Consider the following 19,919-nt stretch of genomic DNA (forward strand, 5'->3'; position numbering starts at 1 on the left):
AATTCTACTTCAAAAATTTTTAAGAGAACCAGGCCCTGGCCGGTTGGCTCAGCGGTAGAGCGTCGGCCTGGCATGCGGGGGACCCGGGTTCGATTCCCAGCCAGGGCACATAGGAGAAGCGCCCATTTGCTTCTCCACCCCCCCTCCTTCCTCTCTGTCTCTCTCTTCCCCTCCTGCAGCCAAGGCTCCATTGGAGCAAAGATGGCCCGGGCGCTGGGGATGGCTCCTTGGCCTCTGCCCCAGGCGCTAGAGTGGCTCTGGTCACGGCAGAGCGATGCCCCAGAGGGGCAGAGCATCGCCCCCTGGTGGGCAGAGCGTCGCCCCTAGTGGGCGTGCCGGGTGGATCCCAGTCGGGCGCATGCGGGAGTCTGTCTGACTGTCTCTCCCCATTTCTAGCTTCAGAAAAATACAAAAAAAAAAAAAGAAAAAGAATTTTTTAAGAGAACCAGAAAAGTGTTCAGGTGTTTTTAGAGAAAGGATAGAAAACAGTGGTTTTTATTTGAAACCTATGGAAAAATGGCTTACTTATAAAATGCTTTTGTTCTTTTCCAAATTACCCCAAATTCTGCATTGGTAAGATTTTGAGAAGACATACTTCAAAATCAAATCAATGATATACAAATATACAAATATGCCAAAAGTGGGGCATCTTGAGCGAAGCCCTGGGTAGATGGGAACCCACTGACAATGGCAGTCTGCTATGCAGCAGGTTGACTCTTGACTGACCCTGTAATTAGGTGCTTAAATGGGTTAGTGTTGTGAGACACTTATTTTTCACTTAGGAGACAGTTTTTTAAGTGAATTTCCCTGGTCACACAGAGGTTAGCGATGGGTTTGTGGAGATGTGCAGAATTAACACCCAAGGGCTGAATCCCAAATTACCGTAAACAAACATATACTTAATAATAGCTTTTAAAAATGCCCTGACTTTTATTTGTTATTTTCCCAAAAGACCTGGGATAACATCTTTCGGCCATTATATTTCAGTACTGAATGTAATCAGTGCATTTACCTTCAATGGTTATGTAACTCAGCTCATCTAGCACTTTTGCACTCAATGAAGTCTCTTACAAAAATCTCATATTTTTGAAATTTCAGCAGAACAAATTCTTGATTGTGTAACGCACTGAGATTGAGATAAGCTAGCTTTTTAGAGACCATAATCAACAAAAATAAGTATCCTTATATATACATACGATGATGACAAAAGGTAAATTGAAAAAAAAAAGTGTCATGAAACATCCAAGAAAAGCAAGATTACAACTGGAAAGGGAGATTAGAAAAGGTTTATGAGGTTTAAGTCTCTTGGGAAAATGAGCTTTCTTTAGGGGTAGAATTTCTGTTGATGGGTGTTTGGGCATTCTCAATGTGAGAAGAGGCAGAGAAAGCAGAAAAGGCTGAAAGACCAAGACGAAAAGACGATCACAGCAGAGGAATCAGGCACTAGTGCCAAGCACAGATTGCCATTAGGAGAAGGGGTTGGGAAAGAATTCGAGTGAGAGGAACTTCACTGGAGGCTGCATGCTTCAGGGACTCTGTCTTGCCCACCACTGAGTCTTTCACAGATGGCTCAGCAAGCAGCTCATAGTAGGTGCTTAGTAAACATTTGATGGATAGATAGATGACTGAATGATTAATGAAATGTAAAGGCAAGGACTTGGTGTGGGAGGCACTGAAGAAAGAGAAACTAAGAAAAGAGGAAAAAATGTTATCCAAATGTATGCCTGGTTCACTTGGAGAATGCCTCCTGGGATGTCAGTAGACAGAACAGACTTGCTTAGGAACGAGGCTGGTGCTGCACCATGGTTTAATAAGCATATTTTAGAGCACAGGTAATACCTTCTTGATATTTTAAACTTAGAATATTTGTCTGACTTTTCAGTATATTTCCCTGTGATTTGGTGAAAAGCATCGCCACACAAAGAATGTGATGAGGAGAAACATAAAATCCTGATCACAAACCTAAAAGAACATTTGTGGTACCAGTGACTCAATGTCACTGTTCCTGACTTCCGGGACCATGTTTAAGGAAGGCTTTGCCATGTTGCAATGGAGTAGAAATGTCAGGGGTCCTTGTACACTTTTCTGTTTTAGGGTAACCCTCTGTTGTCTGAATGAAAGGAAAAGAAAGCCCTGTTAGATTAGAAGTTAGACCTGAGAATCTCTGACTTTGCTGAGGCACTAAAGGCAGTGACAGATCTGCCTTTAGATAGCCTTGTTGTGGTGCTGAACTTTTTCCATCTCACCCCTAAACAAAGACTTTGTCTAATGTTATAAGAAGAGATTAGCCACACATATCTTAAGAACTGTTCCTAGTTTTGTGTTGGTCATGTGGTGACAGTGAGGCTGAAGCTTACTTTTATTCACTTTTTCTCTTAGTGGAAAACAAACTGCTATTTTATGCATGTGATTTTCTGGTTGTGTAGATTTAAAAATCTTTCATTAATTTTCTTAAGTATATACTATTTGTAATTGATTTGAGAAGTAACCAAAAGAATCAGACAAAAATTCCACTTTCAAGTACCTCACACCAGAAGTTAAGTTAAAAAATTTGATTTCTTTTTTTTTTTATGTATTTTTCTGAAGTTGGAAACGGGGAGACAATCAGACAGACTCCCACATGCGCCCGACCGGGATCCACCCGGCATGCCCACCAGGGGGCGATGCTCTGCCCATCTGGGGCATTGCTCTATTGCAACCAGGGCCATTCTAGCATCTGAGGCAGAGGCCACGGAGCCATCCTCAGTGCCCTGGCCAACTTTGCTCCAATGAAGCCTTGGCTGCAGGAGGGGAAGAGAGAGACAAAGGAAGGAGAGGGGGAGAGGTGGAGAAGCAGATGGGTGCTTCTCCTGTGTGCCCTGGCTGGGAATCGAACCCAGGACTCCTGCATGCCAGGCCAATGCTCTACCACTGAGACAACCGGCCAGGGCAAAAAATATGGTTTCTTTTTTTTTTTTTTTTTTTCTTCATTTTTCTGAAGCTGGAAACAGGGAGAGACAGTCAGACAGACTCCCGCATGCGCCCGACCGGGATCCACCCGGCACGCCCACCATGGGGCGACGCTCTGCCCACCAGGGGGCGATGCTCTTTCCATCCTGGGGGTCGCCATGTTGCGACCAGAGCCACTCTAGCGCCTGAGGCAGAGGCCAAGGAGCCATCCCCAGTGCCTGGGCCATCTTTGCTCCAATGGAGCCTTGGATGCGGGAGGGGAAGAGAGAGACAGAGAGGAAAGCGCGGCGGAGGGGTGGAGAAGCAAATGGGCGCTTCTCCTGTGTGCCCTGGCCGGGAATCGAACCCGGGTCCTCCGCACGCTAGGCCAACACTCTACCGCTGAGCCAACCGGCCAGGGCCAAAAATATGGTTTCTTGATTAAAATTGCTTCACTCCTGCCTGACCAAGCAGTGGCACTGTGGATGGAGCATTGGACTGGGATGCCGAGGACCCAGATTCGAAATCCCAAGATCGCCGGCTTGAGCATGGGCTCATCCAGCTTCAGTGTGGGCTCATCCAGCTTGAGCATGGGTTCACCAGCTGAGCTTGGGCTCCCTGGCTTGAGCCCCAGGGTCACTGGCTTGAGTGTTGGATCATAGACATGACCCCATGGTTGCTGGTTTGAGCCCAAAGGTCACTGGCTTGAGCCCAAGGTCACTGGTGTCACTCGGTCTGCTGTAACCCCTCGGTCAAGGCACATATGAGAAAGCAATCAATAAACAACTAAGGCCCTGGCCGGTTGGCTCAGTGGTAGAGCGTCGGCCTGGTGCACAGGAGTCCCGGGTTCGATTCCTCTCCAGGGCACACAGGAGAAGCGCCCATCTGCTTCTCCACCCCTCCCCCTCTCCTTCCTCTCTGTCTCTCTCTTCCCCTTCCGCAGCTAAGGCTCCATTGGAGCAAAGACGGCCCGGGCACTGAGGATGGCTCTGTGGCCTCTGCCTCAGGCGCTAGGATGGCTCTGGATGTAACAGAGCGACCCCCCAGAGGGGCAGAGCATCGCTCCCTGTTGGGCGTGCTGGGTGGATCCCAGTCGGGTGCATGCGGGAGTCTGTCTGACTGCCTCCTCGTTTCCAGCTTCGGAAAAATGCAAAAAAAATTAAAATTAGAAATTAAATAAAATAAACAACTAAGGTGCTGCAACAAAGAACTGATGCTTTTCATCTTTTTCCCTTCCTGTCTGTCTGTCCCTATCTGTCCCTCTCTCTGTCACACACACAAAAAAGGAATATAATATTGATACATAGTACAGTATAGGTCCCCAAAACTACACTTAAGTACAAGAAATCAGATGCAAAAGTTCATATTGAATGGTTTACATATATTTAAAATGACGAATAAGAAACATGATTCCATTCTTTGAAAAATTTGAGTGGAGAATGTCATCTGAAGAAGAATCATAAGAATAGATTTGGAATCTTGCCTCAGCTATTCACCAAATGGATAGTTTTGAACAAGTTACTTCTCTGTTTCTCATTTTCTCTTCATTAAAGGGAAAAGGGTCAGATTAGATGATTTCTAAACTCTTGTTACTATACCATAACTAAATATTTAAAATATTTTTGCAGCTATTTCTATATGTTTTCTCACTGAGTATTTAAATATTTGTACTAGATATTATTGCACAAAGTTGCAAAGTGAGAAGACAGAGGTAGTTTTATATTTATTTATTTTTTAAGTTGAAGGAGGGGAAATAGAGATAGACTCCCGCGTGTACTCCAACCAGGATCCACCTGGCAACTCTCCTCTGGGGCCCATGCTCAAATCCACCAAGCTATCCTCATTCAGTACCTGAGACCAAAGCTCAGACAAATCAAGCCACTGGCTGCAAGTGCGGAAGAGAGAGAGAAGGCGAGAGGGAGGGGGAAGAGAAGCAGATGGTTGCCTCTCTTATGTGCCCTGACCAGGACTGAACCCAGGACACCAGAGAGAGAGGTAGTTTTAAGCAAGGGTTTGGCTGTATGTATAGAATGGGGCAAAAGTGGGTTTACAGTTGTTCATATGGAATATAATACAACTATTACTTAAGAATAAACTCTGTTTCTCATACTCACAGCTGTAAACACACTATATTTTATGGTTGTGGTAGATTGGGCAGGTCAAATCCTTTATGACAAAGTCAGTGGGGTATCCACTATTTTTCAGAGAAAAGTTTTATCAGAATATGTTGTTAGGGCATTTTTATCATCAAAGACGGGCTAAAACTAGTCTTGTTTAACTATTTTGTCTTTCTGAGTCAGAACAGGAAGAGGCACAAGCTGAACACAGTGGGATGAAAGAAAAAAATGAATAGACTTTTTTTGTGTGTATAAAGGTGTTAGACTTATACCTTCAGACCAATTACATTTTTCCCCCCCAATTTTGGGTCCTTTGGTTTTCCTTGTTATATGTATTTTGGTTTGTTGAAAGTTTGAATTTTGTGTTGCTAACTTTAGTCTCCTGGTCAATTATTCTTCATCTTGTGGGGAGTAGAAGAATAATGTCTGCCCGCTGGCCATCTGGGATTCAACTTGCCGACTTTCTGACTCAGTAGCTTTTCCCAAAGTCTTTGTGCTCCAGACAAAGGGCTCATTTCTGTGTGCCCCTTTCTACTGTTCACCTGCTATTATAGCATTCACACATAACTATGTCAGTACCACTTTGCACCCCAGCCTCACCACAGTTCAGAGGCTGGAATGGAAGGTTGTCCTTTCCTGCTACCCTCCAGCTCTCCAGATAAACACCACCTGCTCTCCAGATTGTAAACACCACTTTCTCAACCTAGAACCTCAGAGAGTGGGAGTAAAAGTGATATGCCACCAGGGAAAATACCAGCACGTTTTGTGTGTGTGTGTGTGTGTGTGTGTGTGTGTGTGTGTGTGTGTTTAGTGAGAAGAGGGGAGGCAGAGAGAGACTCCTGCATGTGCCCTGACCAGGATCCACCTGGCAAGCCCACTAGGGGTTGATACTCTGCTCATCTGTGGTATTTGCCCCATTGCAAACAAAGCCACTTTTTAGTACTTGAGGCAGAGGCCATGGAGCCATCGTCAGTGCCTGGGGCCAACTCGCTCTAATTGAGCTTTGGCTGCAGAAGAGGAGGAGAAGAGAGAGAGAGGCAAGCGAGAGGTGGAGGGTTGGAGAAGCAGATTAGTGCATTTTCTGTGTGCCCTGATCGGGAATCGAACCTAGGACATCCACACGTCAGGCTGATACTCTACCACTGAGCCAACCAGTGAGGGTACCAGCACCTTCTCTATGTACACAAAGTCTGAACAGCACATTTTTGAAAGTTATCTACCAGGCAATCAGAGAGCATTCTCTAAATAATGTGAACTAAAAAAAATTATATTTAACACTTACATTTAAAATTTTTAAATTAAATTTATTGGGGTGATATTGGTTAATAAAATTATAAAAGTCTCAAGTGTTTGCAATGACATACATTAAATAAAATACTTTTTGTATTTAAAAAATTGTTCTAGACTTAATTTATTATAACTATGTTGATGAATTTTTCCCAAATCTGTTATAATGATGGTTTAGGTATGCTTTATTATTCTAGAAGTAATATAATTGTTTTTTTGCAATCCGTCATTCAGTGATGATTTAGCAGGATACTTTTAATAGAATTCTTACCTGAGGAATATATTGAATATAGGTAACATAAATATAAATAAGCATAAGGTTTATTATATCTTTTATTAAACATTACAAATATAGTATATGCCCAATCTATATATATATAAATACTTAAGAATTAATATTATAAGCATTTATTGTTATTCTTTATTAATTATGTTAAAATAATGGTACTCTTTTTAAAGGACTTTGATGACATGACTTTAACAATATACTTACTATTTTTAAAAGAGAAAATTCAATAATAACAGGCTAGAATGATGATATTTAATCATTTTAGTATATTAAAATATAACAATGGTTTATGCTTATAGAATTATTTCCAAATGGGAAATAATTTTTCAGTATGTTAAATTACTTTGGAATATTATTTATGACTTGAAAAGAATATAAAATATCCAGTTATTCTTGAGGCTTAACATAACTGAATTTCAGGACAGATTTGTTTACAACAGTGCAATGGGCCTATTGTGTCTCTACAGATCACAAAATGAGAAGATTAAACCTGGTCAGGCAATGTGTCATATTTCTAGAATTGTTGTATGGTTTTCATTGGCCCAATAATTGAGGAGGTCTAAATGATCTGGCCACAGAAGATTATAGCTTTGGGGAAGTAGAAGTGTATAAGAGAACTAAATGTATGGTTTATACATTATTTTATATGTATTAAACGTTACATGATAAAATAATGTAAAAAACTCTTTTTACTAAATTAATAGGTAGTGAATAGTATTACTATCTTAATTTTATTTCTTGGTTACTACTAGTTGTAAATATTTTTTCATTTTTAATTTTAATGTTATTATTTTTGAATTGCTATTGATGTTATTTACCTACTTTTCAGTCTGTGTACTTTTTTTATCTTTTATTTGCAAAAATTATTTATTAATAATTATACTAACCCTTATACTATCTTATTGGTAAAATAAAAGTATATTTTAAGTTTATCCCCATTTTGGTTTTTATCTTTAAAAATTTTAATGGTTTGTTTTTAAAAAAATTTTTATGATTATAAAATAGATATCATCACTACAAAAAAAAAAATCCGAAAATTGCTGCGATAGGATAAAAAGTATAAAATTCCTCTTATTCACCTGACCAAGCAGTGGCACAGTGGATAGAGCACTGGACTGGGACGCAGAGGACCCAGGTTGGAAAACCTGAGGTTGCCAGCTCGAGTGTGGGCTCATTTGGTTTGAACAATTGAGCCCAAGGTCGCTGGCTTGAGCAAGGGGACACTTGGTCTGCTGTAGCCTCCTGGTCAAGGCACATATGAGAAAGCAATCAATTAACAACTAAAGTGCCTCAGCAAAGAATTGATGCTTCTTATCTCTCTCCCTTCCTGTCTGTCCCTGTATGTCCCGCTCTCTGATCTCTCTCTGTCTCTGTCACAAAAATAATAATAATAATAAATCCTCTTGTTCTAATTAACCCGTTGAGTAGTGAGTTTTTTCATATTCGTTGACCCCCTAGAGTGAGTTTCTTTTCAAAAAATGAAATCATGGGCCCTGGCCGGTTGGCTCAGTGGTAGAGCGTCGGCCTGGCATGCAGAAGTCCCGGGTTCGATTCCCGACCAGGGCACACAGGAGAAGCGCCCATCTGCTTCTCCACCCCTCCCCCCCCCTTCCTCTCTGTCTCTCTCTTCCCCTCCCGCAGCCGAGGCTCCATTGGAGCGAAGATGACCCGGGCGCTGGGGATGGCTCCTTGGCCTCTGCCCCAGGTGCTGGAGTGGCTCTGGTCGCAACAGAGTGACGCCCCGGAGGGGCAGAGCATCGCCCCCTGGTGGGCAGAGCATCGCCCCTGGTGGGCGTGCCGGGTGGATCCCGGTCGGGCGCATGCAGGAGTCTGTCTGACTGTCTCTCCCCGTTTCCAGCTTCAGAAAAATACCAAAAAAAAAAAAAAAAAAATGAAATCATGTTTGTTTGCTAACCAATTTATGGAAATAAGAAGAACATACATTTGCCTTTTTTAAAAGTTGCCTTACACATTTTTAAAATAAAATTTTTTTTTATCTGTATGGTCAGGAGGCATGAGGAAGTACATGAACGATCATATTACTCAAAGGGTTAACTGTTGTTAATATTAATATTCATATCCTTCATAAATATGATGTATATATTATATATAAATGTATATATGTTACTATGTAAAAATGTCTAAACATTTATACACACATGGTTTTATTAAAAGGGGATTATTTTTATAACTTATAGAACACATTTTTTCACAAATATAGTTTTATAACATTATTTCAAAATATTTGAATGGTATCCCATTATATACAAATGGTAATCATTCATTCAACAAATATTTATTGAGCCCTTAATAATATTGTATAGAAGTCTTTTTTTATAGGCACTGGAAGCAAAGCAATATACAAAACTCCTGCAAAGGTGGTCTTTGAATGTTTTGGAGAAAATATGCAGTAAACAAATATTTTGTATAATATGTGTATTAAGAAGAAAAAAAAGTATAGAAGAGGATAGATAGGTTGGCAGGAGGCCTTATAATTTAGGAAGGCTTTATAATTGAGCAGGAACCTAACTGAAGTATAGGAGTCCACCATGCCAATAATAAGGGCAAATTCATTTTAGGAAGAGAAATAACAAATGCAGGTCCACAAGATGAGCTTTTAAAAATATAAAAGCAGCCTGACCAGGCGTGGCGCAGTGGATAGAGCATCGGACTGGGATGTGGAGGACCCAGGTTCAAGACCCCTACGTTGCCAGCTTGAGCGCAGGCTCATCTGGCTTGAGCAAAAAGCTCACCAGCTTGGACCCAAGGTCGCTGGCTCAAGCAAGGGGTTACTCGGTCTGCTGTAGCCCCACGGTCAAGGCACATATGAGAAAGCAATCAATGAACAACTAAGGCGTTGCAAGGAAAAACTGATGATTGAGGCTTCTCATCTCTCTCCGTTCCTGTCTGTCTATCCCTCTCTCCGACTCTCTCTCTGTACCTGTAAAAAATTAAAAATATTAAAAATAAAAGGATGAAAAATATAAGAGCAATTTGATTTGGTTAACATTTAGGTTACTTCCAATTATTAAAATTTTAAACAAAATTTTAAATAATTTTAGAGAGACTTTCTAAATTTTTGCAAGTATACTAACTGCTCTTCTCCTTTATTTTCAAACCTACTTTTTCCCTGTTGTGTGTCTCCATGGCTATGTTGATAGGAAGATGTGAACATGTATATAAAAGAATGTCAATTTGGTACCATATTATTCCATAGGTTCTAATTTATATTTTTAGAGGAAAAGAAAAGTTTTAAAAACAAAAAATGTTTAAATATATTAGAATATATAATTTTTAATTTAGAGGGGAATTTTTTTTCACATATATGAGATTTATTTTATATTTTCCACCAACTTTGCCATTTGACCCGTTATGACATTTATCAACTTTCTGAGATGAAGTGGCAGATATCTATAAAAGATTAGTTACAATACAAGCAGCTTTGGTGAAGATTTAAAAATATAATGGAAATAGGACTCTGATGATTTATAGAAATGAAAAAAAGTAGGATAAATTCCTAATGCAAATTTTTAGTTGGGAATTTTTATAGTTAAGAAAAAAATTGAAATGCCTTGTCTTTACTTGTACTGCTATTAAATACTTATGCCATTTTACTATCATGAGACCTTTAATAAAATCACTTAAAAATAAGGACTTTGAAACATAGACACATAAAGGGTTTTTTGTTTGTTTTTTTAAATCTCCTTTAGGTTGTTGATGACAAGCCTTTCTCAGGTCCTTTTAATGTCTTGCCTGTGAAGACAAAATGGAGTAACATTGGCTTTCATATTCTTCTATTTGACTTGGAAAACCTTCTTGAACTTCTGCTGTCGACTTCAACCCGTGACAGTGACCCTTCTAATTCATTCAGTGGTAGTGAGATCCTGCGAAGAGCCAGAAGTACAGTAGAGAAGAAAACATTGACACTAAAAAGAAATAAAACTGCCTGTGGTCCTCTCTCAGCAGAGGCGCAAGCCAAGCCTGCTAGTGAAACCCCAGCCCAAGGAGATAATTCCATCGCAGTTTTAGAAGAAAATGATGGCATTAAAAGGCAGAAGAAAATGAAGAGCTCCAAAAAGACACACCCAAAGCCATCAAGAAAATTTGATGCCAACCTCATAATAGATGCAGCCAAATTGCTCCTATCTTGCCTTTTGCCATGGGGAGTGGATAAAGAATTCGATAATCTCTGTATTAAGCATCTCAATATTTTAAAGCTGCAGGGCCCTGTTTCTTTAGGACTTGCTTCAAATGAAGAGCACTTTTCATTGATGCTGCCTGGCTGGAATTTAGACAATGCTGAAATGAAAAAAGACTGTTCACCAGTAAATCTGTTTTCCAGAAAAGTTTTGGACTTGTCAAATAAATACATATCCACTCTTCCAAATCAGGCTGGGATGGCAAGAGGGCTGGAAAATAATTCTGATTCTTTGCATGAGTCAAACACTATAGCTTATTTATTAAGAAGACTATTTTTAGTTAACAAATTCGTTAACATGCCTGTAGAATTGGCAAGTGGAATTGATAGGTAAGGCATGCCTAAACGTTATGACTATTCTTATTTGAGACATTTAAAAAAATATTATTTGCTATATTTAACTCTCTAGCCTCTTTCCTCTCTTTCCTTCCTTCACATGAAGAATAAATGTGCAGCAACCTTTAGCTCCAAACACACTTTAGAAACTCTTTCTTTTAATTTTTGATATCTGAGGATAATTTGGGCAATAAATCGATGTTTTAAAATTATTCATTCAACAAATATCCATTGCTCTCATAATATGTGCCAGAAAAATCAAAGTTCTGGACACTGAATGATTCAATAGACAGATAGATAGATGATGTTAGATAGATAGATAGATATACAGATAGATGCACACATACATAGCTACATACATACACACATACATACATGTATGCATACACCTTGAAATCCATTGTAATAGTTACTGTGAATTAAATATGAACAAAGAACATTTAAGTAAATGCTTATGATAATATATTTTATATATCATAAGGAAAGGAAAAGTTTAAGAATTTCATTCCTCATATCCCACCATTTAATTATACATTGGAATATTAAAATAAAAAAACCATCAATAATTTATAGAAAGTACAGTTTAGTAATGATAAGTATTATTTTTGAGTGTTTAATATCTACTGTCTACCATGTAAACCCTTTACATACCTGATTTCATTTAGTATATACAGCAAAGCTGGGTTAGAGGTCCTATTATCTTGCTCATTATATATGTGAGGCTATTAAGGCTTATGGAGAGAAGATACCAACCCCAAGATGAAGTCAGCTTCTTAGAGTCTGATTCAAGGCTGAACACCATTGTTAAATTCTAGAGCCTGATTAATTACTAACCATGACTCTGAGTGTTTACCCTTTCCCACTGCTAAATTTCACTGTAGTTTTTCATGGCCTGACATTAGAAGATTTAATTCAATTCACCAACTACTCACAGAAAATGTCCTAAGCACTAGCCTACAGGAAAAATATAAATACATTTCTCCTTTGAATATGAGCTCATTTAAATGATAAAGATAATGCACATGAAACACAAAAAAAATATAGAAGTAAGGTAAAGAAACTAAGGAAAACATTTGTAGTATAAATATTATAGGTGATCAGTGTAAAAAGAATAATTAGTGCAACATGAAACATCTAGAAAGCCTTTACAAAAGAGATATTATTTCAACTACCCAATACATGGTGGTAAACGGTCCTTGACATTTCTGGTCTTTGATAAGAGCTCAATTCCATACATATCTGTGCCAGACACTGTCACAAAGTTCCCGCCCTCGGTGAACCTGCAGTCTGGTAGCATGGCAAGTCCATGTGGATTCCGTAGGATTCCGTGTTGTGCTTCCTTCTGTTATAATGTTTCTGTGTTACTGGGTTTTTCATTTTCTGTGTGTGACCTTAAAACTGAGAAAATAGACTGGAAAATTTTAGTACTTTATTATCCTCTATTTTCTTCTATTTACTTGATTTTTTTTTAATTTCATATAGGCTTCTTTTACTTCTTTTTCTATTACTAAGAAAATTACATAACACCTAAAGTATGGTTTTAAAAAAAATACAGTCATCCTAGAGCCTGAAAACCCTGGCATGAATCCTTATTTTATTGTTTATGTAGTTATGTGGCTTTGGACTAGTCACTTGATGCTTTAGATGTTTCTTTCCACATTGACAAAGTCAGGTAAGTGGGATAGGTGATCATTAAGATGTCTTCAAATCCTTTTTTTTTTTCTTTTTCTTTTTTTTTTTTTTTTTTTTTTGTATTTTTCTGAAGCTAGAAACGGGGAGGCAGTCAGACAGACTCCCGTATGCGCCCGACCGGGATCCACCCAGCATGCCCACTAGGGGGTGATGCTCTGCCCATCTGGGGCGCTGCTCTGTTGTGACCAGAGCCACTCTAGCGCCTGAGGCAGAGGCCACAGAGCCATCCTCAGTGCCCGGGCAAACTTTGTTCCAATGGAGCCTTGGCTGCGGGAGGGGAACAGAGAGACAGAGAGAAAGGAGAGGGGGATGGGTGGAGAAGCAGATGGGCACTTCTCCCGTGTGCCCTGGCCAGGAATCGAACCTGGGACTTCCTCATGCCAGGCTGACGCTCTACCACTGAGCCAACCGGCCAGGGCCAAGATGTCTTCAAATTCTTAAAAACTGGCCCTGGCCGGTTGGCTCAGCGGTAGAGCGTCGGCCTAGCGTGCAGAGGACCCGGGTTCGATTCCCGGCCGGGCACACAGGAGAAGCGCCCATTTGCTTCTCCACCCCTCCGCCACGCTTTCCTCTCTCTCTCTCTCTTCCCCTCCTGCAGCCAAGGCTCCATTGGAGCAAAGATGGCCCGGGCGCTGGGGATGGCTCTGTGGCCTCTGCCTCAGGCGCTAGAGTGGCTCTGGTCGCAACATGGCGACCCCCTGGATGGGCAGAGCATCGCCCCCTGGTGGGCAGAGCGTCGCCCCTGGTGGGCGTGCCGGGTGGATCCCGGTCGGGCGCATGCGGGAGTCTGTCTGACTGTCTCTCCCTGTTTCCAGCTTCAGAAAAAAAAAAAAAAATTCTTAAAAACTGGGCTGCTAACAAATTATATTCATTTGCCTAATTGTGATCCCACAGCAGGTGAGGGACTTAGTTATTGTTTGCCAGAGGTGTTTATTCTGAGTTTGGTCTTGATTATGAAATAGTGAAACACAGGTATGTCTTGAGCACTCTAAGGGAGATGAAATGCTTTCACCATGCCTTCCCATTTAAATGGCCTCAAAATCATTACTACATCTTAATTAATTCTTTACAGAATTATTCATTAATACAAATATTGTTAACAGCAAATCACATGAGACTGCATGTCCTTTCTCAGAAAATCAAAATAATGTGTATTAGATTTGTCACCCCAAATTCTTCCAACAGATTTGACCATTTCACTAACATTTTACTGTGGTTATGCATGAAGATTGAGAAACCCTTCTCTGCTTAACAGTTGTGTTCATGATGTCACTGAATATTAAGAAAAGAGCTGTCTGCCTCTGAGAACATGCTTGGACAGTCTCTGAAAGAGGCCACGCAGTCCCTGGATTAGAGGAAAGCCTGCCTGCAGCAGCTCCTGATGGCACCTGGGGAGAGTTCTTTGGCAGATGTCAATGTATTAGGATTCAAAAATATATTGCATTAGCCACAAATTGCATGATCTAAAGTAGCAAGGCCCCTCATGTAAAAGTGAGTCACAAGAAAATATGAGTAAACTAAAATTCACAAATTAGGATTAGAGTTTTAGGGGAAAATAAGATTCATCAAAGAGGTTCATATGAAAGACATTGCTTAAAATAATGTGTTCACTTCCCAAATTTGTTAAAGTGATCATGCATTCATATCTTCAATTTATTTTTCAAGATATTCTTCATACACCTTCAAAATTACCCTTTAAAATTTTTTTAAACAGCTCTTTCAAAATGGAATCTGTGCATAACAAAGTGAAAGATCCTGGGAATGATATTTTGCATTTTTCAAGCTTCTACAGTTACTTACGAAGTGGTAAGACGTTAAAAATAGTGTTTCTTTCTTTCCTTTTTTTTTTACCTCTATGATATAAAATAACTGGTATTTCTGTAACTGGATAGCTCTCTACAGTTTGGAATGAGCAATGTGTCTATTGTTTGACTTAGTCTGAATTTCAATGGTTATATTTTTGTATTCTGCCAATATGGAAACATAGATGAAAACTTTTATTAAGTAATATCTTATAAGACATGTTATATGATGATTTCATCAAATGTTCCTGAAATGCCTGGTAGTCTGAAACTTTCTGAAAGTAGTCTGAGATATTTGTATGTTAAATGAAGGTCTTATGTGATTTATGAGGAAGTTTATTGCATAGGTACCTGTATTACCAAATAAGTAATTATTACATGAAAGAATTTTAGAGCTATTTTGGGAGTCATATAATGGTTCTTGAAATCTTCTGGATGTTCAGATACCTCCCCAAATCTTTGACATCTTAGTAAGTGGCAATTCTAGCCTTCCAGGTGTTAAGACCAAAACTTTGGTGTTTTTGACATTTTCCTCTCTCTCATACCCAGATCTAATCTCCTAGTGATCATGTTGGTTCTTCCTTCAGAATATATCCCAGATTTTGACTCTTTCTCTCCACTACAGAACCACCCTTCTTGACCCTTAATCACCTGTTGGACTTGATAACTACAGGAACCTCCTAACCATTCATCTGCTCCTATTTTTGGTTCCTACACTTTATTCCCAATCAAGAAACCGGAATTTTCTATTCAAAACTAAGTTAGAACTTCATGCTTTGACTTCAAAACCTTTTGGTGGCTTCTTTGTCACTCTCAGTAAAAGCCACAGTATGTAGGGTAGCTCACAAGCCACTGGATGACCCGGCTTTTCTACCTACATCATTGCGCACACACCCCCATTTGACCTTACCTCTCTGTGCTTATTTTCTGCTTCTGGTGGTCCAGCTACCCTGGCCTTTTTACTGTCACCCATACATTTCAGGCAGATCTTTGGGCCTTTGCACTGGCTGTTTCCTCTGCCTGGAATTCTCTTTCCCCAGATTCCACAGAGTTCAGCCTGCTGCCCCTTATTTTCACTCCACATCCTTCAAGTCTTGCTCAAATGCCATTTCATCAATGAAGGTGCCCTCCCTTCTCCCAGAACAACCTATCCCTTGCCCTGTTTTACTGTTTTCCACAATCTTTTTCACCATCAGACATATGTATATATACTTTTTGCTTTTTATTTACCATCTACCTCCTGCTAGTAAAATATGTCTTATAGGTTTTATTTCTTTCTATGACAGTTTTATGCATTGCTATATTCCCAGTTCCTAGAACAATGCCTGCAAAGAACTAAGCAAATATTTTTGAATTAATAGTTGAATAGTAAAAAGAACAGTTATTATGGAGATAGCTAAAGTTTATAGATCCAGTTCGGCCAGTTACTGCTTATATAACTTTGGGCATGGCTTTTACTTCTTTAAGGACTATATTTATGCATTTGTAAAATAGGAATAATATTCCAGACTTGATGTGCATATTGCCTCCAAAGTTGTGTATTATATTATTGATACATTGGAATGACCTGAATGACATTGCAGAGGGGCCCTCACAGCGCTACTGAAAAGGACAATTGGGATATTTTAAAGTGGTATGTTCAAAGAATTATGCTAATAATTTTGTGTATATTATCTCAGTATTTAAAGGACCCTACATACACAGTAGGAGAGACGCTCTCTGTTTTACTCTTAGAACAGCTGGGAGTCAGGACTTAGATAACTTACTCACAGTCATAAGCAGCGAGGGCAGGATTCCAGTCCAACTCTGTCTGATTCCAAACTCCTTTCATATCATGTCAGGCCACTTTTCACAGTTGTGATTACAAGTAGTGTCCTCCCTCTATGGCCCCGTTTTGGGGCGCCTGCTTTTTCCTTAGGTAGTGGTCCTTCTTCGAGTATTTATCCTTATTTTCATCTTTTGTAACACTAGGAAATGAATTAGAATTTAAGGCATAATACAGGTGGTTTGACCGGAGTTGTTGACCAGAGGCACAGGCGCCCCAGGGTTTCCTAAGGCTGCCCCAACCAAAGCAGCCTGAGCAGCTGGTGTTACTGCTGACGTCTCCGTAATGTTTACAGTTGGCATTTATTGTATAACATTTAAAGTCTGGTTGGGTCATAAAAAATATGATTTTGTGTTTTAATAATTGGAAGATAAGAGGTAAAAAGAAAGGAGGAACTTATTTTGTGCTATTAATTCTATAATCAAGTCCTAAAGAATAAAATAATGCTGCAGTGCTTATTCCAGAGGGTTGACAGGAACAATACCCACTTCTGTCAGCAAGAATGGTAACTCGATACTATTGGTAAACCAGGGATGTTTTCTTTATATCTTTCTTTTTGAAGTTGCAATTAATTTTTTAACTTACTGACATTGCCAAGAAAAGTTGGCTCTCATTTCTGCCCGATATTAAAATTTTAAGATCACTGTAAAGTGTGCTGTGAAGTACCCCATGATGCCAGTAAGCAGCTGTAGTTGAGACCAGTCCTTTGCTTTGAAGGTAGAGTCACAAGGTCATTAAAAGGAGAGAGGAAAGAGGAGAGAGATCAAAAAAAATTTTCTCTGACCTGCTGTGCTTATGACTCTAAAATCATTGTGCCCTATCATACTTGCAAGTTTTCTTGGTCAGTTCAAATTCACATTTGATGTTTCATCAGGAAAAAATAATGATTTAATGAGTGATAATTTTCTTATATATTTTTTTCATGTTCTCAATTTACAGTATACCTAGTACCTTCTAACACATTTCCCTTGACCACAAAGTTAATACATACGCACATATGCACACATATCTATTAATATTTAAAATGATTTAATGAAATACATATTGGACTAGTACTAATTTAAAAAGTTGATGGCAGGATTTTAAATGTATATTAATACATTAATTTAAATAGACAATTATAGTCATTGTTCCCTTCAACACAAGCGCTCATTGTTTTTACCTCATTCCTGGGACCTGGAACCTCAGTAATATATTTTACCTATCAGAAAGCCTTAATTCATTGATTTTTCACTTGGATGATAATACATACATTTTCAACTAATGAAAAGGTACTTATTAAGTGCTTTTTTGTGTAGGACACTATAGATCGATTTAAATAAACCAAGCCCTAGCCCACTCTTAAAATTTCACACTGAGCATTAAGGCAAATGAATAGAAAGGAGATTCAAGAGGGCAAACTTAAAAGAAACAATACATAACAAAATGAGGCAAGTTAAGACTGAAGTGCTGTCCCTATTGATCAGAGTAGTACAGCTAGGTAAGGACAAATCCAAGGAAGTCTTATATATGATTTCTGTGTAACAGATACAATTTCAGGAACTATTTGTATGAAGAAGGAATTACGTATAAAATTTGTTAATCTGTTTTGTGTAGGAATATTAGTTTTTTTGTTGGCAAAAAAGTACAAAGATGGATTTAAGGTGTAAAGATAAAGTTGATTTAAAGTGAATATTGTTAGTATAATTATTGGTAATACATATAAGTTAATTAATGGTTCTCGACTTTGGCTATACATGAAAATCATCTGAGGTACTTTTACAAAGTATTAATGCCTAATCCACCCTCCTTCTGAGACCCATTAAACCAGAGTATCTGGGAGACTTACCTTGGGCATTGGTGTTATTGAAAAAAATTCCCCAGGAGATTCTATTTTTTTTCCTTTTTTTTTTTTTTTTCAAGTGAGAAGAGGGGAGGTAGTGAGACAGATTCATGTGTGCACCCTGACCAGGATCCACCTGGCAACCCCTGTCTGGGGCTGATGCTTGAATCAACCAAGCTCTCCTCAGCACCTGAGGCATAGGCTTGGACCAACTGAGCTATCCTTAGCGCCTGAGGCTGATGCTTGGACCAGTCAAGCCACTGGCTGTGGGGAGAGGCAGAGAGAGAGAAGAGAGAAAGGAAGGGAGAGAGAAGCAGGTGGTTGCTTCTCCTGTGTACCCTGACCAGGGATTGAATTTAGGTTTCCATACACTGGTTGATGCTCTATCCACTGAGAAAACTGGCTGGGGCCATTCCCCAGGTGATTTTTAAAAAAATTTATTTATTCATTTTAGAGAGAGGGGACAGACAGAGAGAGAGGGGGAGAGAGAGAGAGAGAGAGAGAGAAGGGGGGAGGAGCAGAAAGCATCAACTCCCATATGTGCCTTGATGAGAGAAACCCAGGGTTTCGAACGGGCAACCTCAGTGTTTCCAGGTCGACGCTTTACCCACTGCACCACCACAGGTCAGGCTCCCCAGGTGATTCTAATGTGCTGCTGGAGTTGAGGACCACTGGAATACATCCATCTTTAATACTTTCAAGATATGTGTTCTAAATGTTTCTAGGTAAGAACGAGCCCCATATACCTGAAGTTGACGTTTCACTGCTGAAGCTCATTTCCTGTTGGAGAGAGCAGTCTGTGCAGGTAGGATACTGCTCCTGTTCCAGAAATTGTGGGAGTTTCTTGCTGCTGGGGTTCATTCGTACTCCCCTTTACTTGAAAGTACAAGTAAATAGGTACTCTTGTCATCACACAATGTCCTCTTCCCACAGCATTTTATTTAACAGGGCTCATGTAGAGACTAAAAATGAGTGGGGGGAGTGGAAAATAACCCGCGAGAATGCACCGAGTGAAGGGGTACGGCTGGAGGGAGCTGAGAAGGAATGTCCATGTTATCGGTAACCTATTGTTCATTGAGGTTTTAGTTTGTGGCAGAATTGTCTATTATTTTATTTCAAAATGTGCCACGATGTAAAGGCCCCCTAGGCTTAGGAATTTGGTAAGTGTAGTTAGAAATCATTTTTCTACCCTGAGAGTACTGCATCTGTGAGCTGATTTAGAGAGCTGGTTTCAATGCCCGATTTAAGTCCTTTCTCTTTTCGTGCTTTTTTAGGTCCTAAAAGCTATGTGGCTAGCTTTGTACATTGATTAGATGAATATTTATTGGGACTTTATTTTTCTTTATGAGCTTAATGCATATCAAATTCACAAGACAAGAATAGCAATAACTATAATTAAAAATGGTTATTTTGGGTTACAAGAAAACAAAGAAAAATTAACTCAGAACAAACTGTGGGGGATAACCCTATAAAGCAAAATAAACATGATTGAAATGGCTATTGAAATTGCCTACAAGTTTTATATGATTTGTTGCTAGCCTCACACCTCTTTGCTCATCATTCCCCCTCCTAGTCTTTCTAGCCGCATTGACCTTCTTTATATTGCCAGAACACATGAAGCTC

At 39.5% G+C, this 19,919-nt stretch overlaps 1 protein-coding gene across 3 annotated transcripts in view; it reads left to right on the forward strand.

Annotated features, from left to right (window-relative positions):
• WDR72 (WD repeat domain 72) overlaps window positions 1–19,919 on the forward strand; it is a 224,710-nt gene that overhangs the window by 119,012 nt on the left and 85,779 nt on the right. For all 3 annotated transcript variants that reach the window (XM_066341869.1, XM_066341870.1, XM_066341868.1), the window contains exons 15-17: window positions 10,332–11,149; window positions 14,562–14,653; window positions 19,022–19,101. In XM_066341869.1, coding sequence (XP_066197966.1) covers window positions 10,332–11,149; window positions 14,562–14,653; window positions 19,022–19,101 — 990 coding nt within the window. The remainder of the gene's footprint in view (window positions 1–10,331; window positions 11,150–14,561; window positions 14,654–19,021; window positions 19,102–19,919) is intronic.

This window comes from Saccopteryx leptura, chromosome 6, assembly GCF_036850995.1.
Source record: "Saccopteryx leptura isolate mSacLep1 chromosome 6, mSacLep1_pri_phased_curated, whole genome shotgun sequence".
NCBI classification, from domain to species: Eukaryota; Metazoa; Chordata; class Mammalia; order Chiroptera; family Emballonuridae; genus Saccopteryx; species Saccopteryx leptura.